The sequence below is a fragment of the Poecilia formosa genome, unplaced genomic scaffold (assembly GCF_000485575.1).
Source record: "Poecilia formosa unplaced genomic scaffold, Poecilia_formosa-5.1.2 Scaffold723, whole genome shotgun sequence".
Taxonomy (NCBI): Eukaryota; Metazoa; Chordata; class Actinopteri; order Cyprinodontiformes; family Poeciliidae; genus Poecilia; species Poecilia formosa.
In genome coordinates, this window is record NW_006800662.1 from 1 (window position 1) to 2,935 (window position 2,935).

The 2,935-nt window shown below is 47.6% G+C and overlaps 1 protein-coding gene across 2 annotated transcripts in view; it reads right to left on the reverse strand.

Annotated features, from left to right (window-relative positions):
* Positions 1 to 116: 116 nt before the first annotated feature.
* Positions 117 to 2,935, reverse strand: part of LOC103131146 (GON-4-like protein) — a 4,822-nt gene continuing 2,003 nt past the window's right edge. The window contains exons 3-7 of one of the 2 annotated variants that reach the window (XM_016666426.1): positions 1,542 to 1,674; positions 1,283 to 1,425; positions 1,138 to 1,212; positions 749 to 799; positions 117 to 671 (exon numbers count right to left, since the gene is read on the reverse strand). In XM_016666426.1, coding sequence (XP_016521912.1) covers positions 600 to 671; positions 749 to 799; positions 1,138 to 1,212; positions 1,283 to 1,425; positions 1,542 to 1,659 — 459 coding nt within the window. In that variant the 5' untranslated portion in view covers positions 1,660 to 1,674 and the 3' untranslated portion in view covers positions 117 to 599. The remainder of the gene's footprint in view (positions 672 to 748; positions 800 to 1,137; positions 1,213 to 1,282; positions 1,426 to 1,541; positions 1,675 to 2,935) is intronic. The other variant, XM_007542729.2, reaches the window with a different exon arrangement.

The window sequence follows — 2,935 nt, forward strand, 5'->3', positions numbered from 1 at the left end:
TATTATTATTATTATAGATGCTTATACTGCTGTTAGCCAGGATGGTTGCCATGGTTACTGCTTCAGGTGCCGGCAGACTTCCAGGTATTTATACTAATTTACATTAATATGTATTCATGGAGGCGACAGGCGGAGCAGCAGCTGCTCCGTTTCCCCCAAATCAGGATTTATAGAGGAAAGGTGAGCAGGTCTGATTGCAGCACGGCTTCATACATCTGGATTTTTTTGTTCGCTGCACTTTTCTAAATTTGTCCTACGCCAAGTTTCAGTGTGAAAACAGCGCAGGGTTTGATACAGGCCCCTGATGTTTCTGGAACAGTTTCAGGAAATCCTCATCAAGGTTTTCATAAAAAACTTCATCAGTTCTTTTTTCCCCTGAATCTGCATCAAAACTTCTCACAGACTGATCATGTTTTGTCTCACTCTGTGATACCAACTTTTCCTAAATTATACTTTTCATTAGAACGATAAGAAGTTATAAAAGATCAGACCTCAGGTTGTTCCTCTGCAGCTACAACAGAGAGGTCACCAACCCGGCTCCAGCAGCACCAAGACCCGAACCAACCACAGGAAAACCACCAGCGGCACCACGGCCCGCTTCAACTTACAGGTAGAGAGAAGGCTGGGTTTACCTTGGACAGGTTTGGAGCCGGCAGGGTCCAGTTGAGACTCTACAAACAGACAGAAAGATCAACATGCTGGTTCTGCTCAGCTGGTTTTGCTCAGCTGGTTCTGATCCAGTACCAACCTGTCCCTGCTGAACAGCTTGCTTCAGTCTGGACCGGGTCATCTTGGTCTCCTAGGGGAAAAGAATCATAAAAAACATTCAGAACCAGAACTGAGGTTGAGAATCAGGATTTACTGCAGAATGTTCCGGATCCTTCAACAAAAGCGAATCTAAAATGGGTTCTGATCCGATTTACCAACAGCATTTACTGAAGGTTTGGATCATCTCCACCACTGCTGCAGAACCATTCCTTTCAGAAACGGTTCCAGTCGGTTAGAGTCACAGACTGACCATGAATTCAGGAACCCGTTCCCCTGCTGTTCCCAGAACCAGAACCCTCTGCTGTAATCTCTTCACTGTAAAGCATTGGGTCTGATGACTCCACAGCCTGTTAGCCAATCAGAACTCACAAACATGGGCAGGTCCTGGGTGTCTCTGATGGTAGCCTTCATCATGGCGACCACATGTTCGTGTGTTATCACCTCCTGTAGAAGATCAAGCCGTGTTACACCGAGCCCAGAACACGCCACCTTCTGGACTACCTGTGTTACTCACGTGTAGGATGGCTCGCACGTTCCTGGACGTCAGGTTGTGCTGTCTGGACTTCCTGTCCAGATCCAGGTCCAGCTGTCCCAGCTCCACATCGCTGCACTCACTGGCTTCCATAGCAACCAAGTCCCAGGTCAGCTCCACCTGGCCTGAATACGAGACAGAAAACAAGGTGTGAGCGACTGGCTCTGCCCACCACAGGCATTGCCCTGTCTGTGACCCCGACATCATGACCCGGCCCCCCTCCAGCTGGGTGAAAGCTTACCTGAACCAGGTGCTGCTTCCTCTTCCTCTAACCCGCCGTCCGCCACGTCTCTACTGGTCTTCGTTGATTTGACATCCAAAGGACAGAGAGTGTCTTCAGCTGGACGTCCCTGAGCCATCTGTAACGCAGAGAGCTTTACTTATGGATGAGGAGGAGTTCAGGGGGCCCGGTACCGCCCTGAGGGGGCCCGGCACTGGTACCGCTTCAGGGAAATCAGATTTGGAGAAAACCCATAAACCTTTTTGTTCTGTTTCACTCAGTTTAGAGCTGATCAGAGTGATAGGTTTGGATCCAAAGGACGGGTCGCTGGTGCTGAACAATATATCCTGTTACCATGGCAACAGCAGTGTGTGTAATATCCACGTCTCAAAGGGCTGTGTGGAGCAATACATGCTGTTTGATAGTATCTGCCTGATGTCAAGTTTGATCTCGAATCAAATACTAACGACATCACATGAAAGGTTAAAGGTCATGGACTGATGGAAGCACGCGTGAGAAAGAAATAAGAAATTCAGATGTGATATCATCAAAACAAGATTTCCTCCCATCATTCTCCAGGTTTGAACATTGCACAACCCGACCAAAATAGCTCCGCTGAAAAGAGGAGAAGAACCTGAGTAGAACCAGAACTCTGAGGTTCTGCTCAGTCCAGCAGCCAAACCTCCACAGACTCACAGCCCTCAGTCAGGACTTTATGACATTCTTCATAAATAAAAATAATTTTATTTATTTATTCCAAATAAAACTATTGGCACCCTCTTGAACATGATTTATGGGGAAATTTTCCTGCCATAATCCAAGAGCACACATGTTCAGTCTGAAACCAGGATTTCATGTCTTTCTTTTCAAAACTTGTAATGGTTGCTCTCGAAACTTCTCCTGCTGACACTTAGTCACTGCTTGGACCCGCTGCTCACTGACCAATCATGGACGATGTCAGCTTTCTGACATCTGCCAGCAGAGCTATTGGTCGCTAACAGCTACTGGTCGCTAACAGCTACTGATCTTAGGCGGGAGTTTGTTGATCCAACCAGCTCCCTACATCCAGTGGGTGGCGCAGGTTACTACAATCAATAGCAGCCACACAGGCTCACCCGCTATAGAAGGAAACAAACGCACCCAGCATAACACTTTCATTCTACTGGCTGAGAGGTTGCTAGGCGACTGTTCCAAAAGGCACTTCCAAACGCAAGCAGGGACTGAGGCCCAGTCCTCTCCCTCTGCATCATGTTGAAGATTAAAGGTTGTAGTGTGTCCCACATTCTCCACATCCGCCCTTCCCCACACCCATTTTGGGTCCTATTCTGCCCTTACGCGAAGTCCGCATTTTTACAGACTTTGGCAAAGTGTATTACCCACAATTCATTGCTGCAAGTGACGTTTTGTGTTAAACG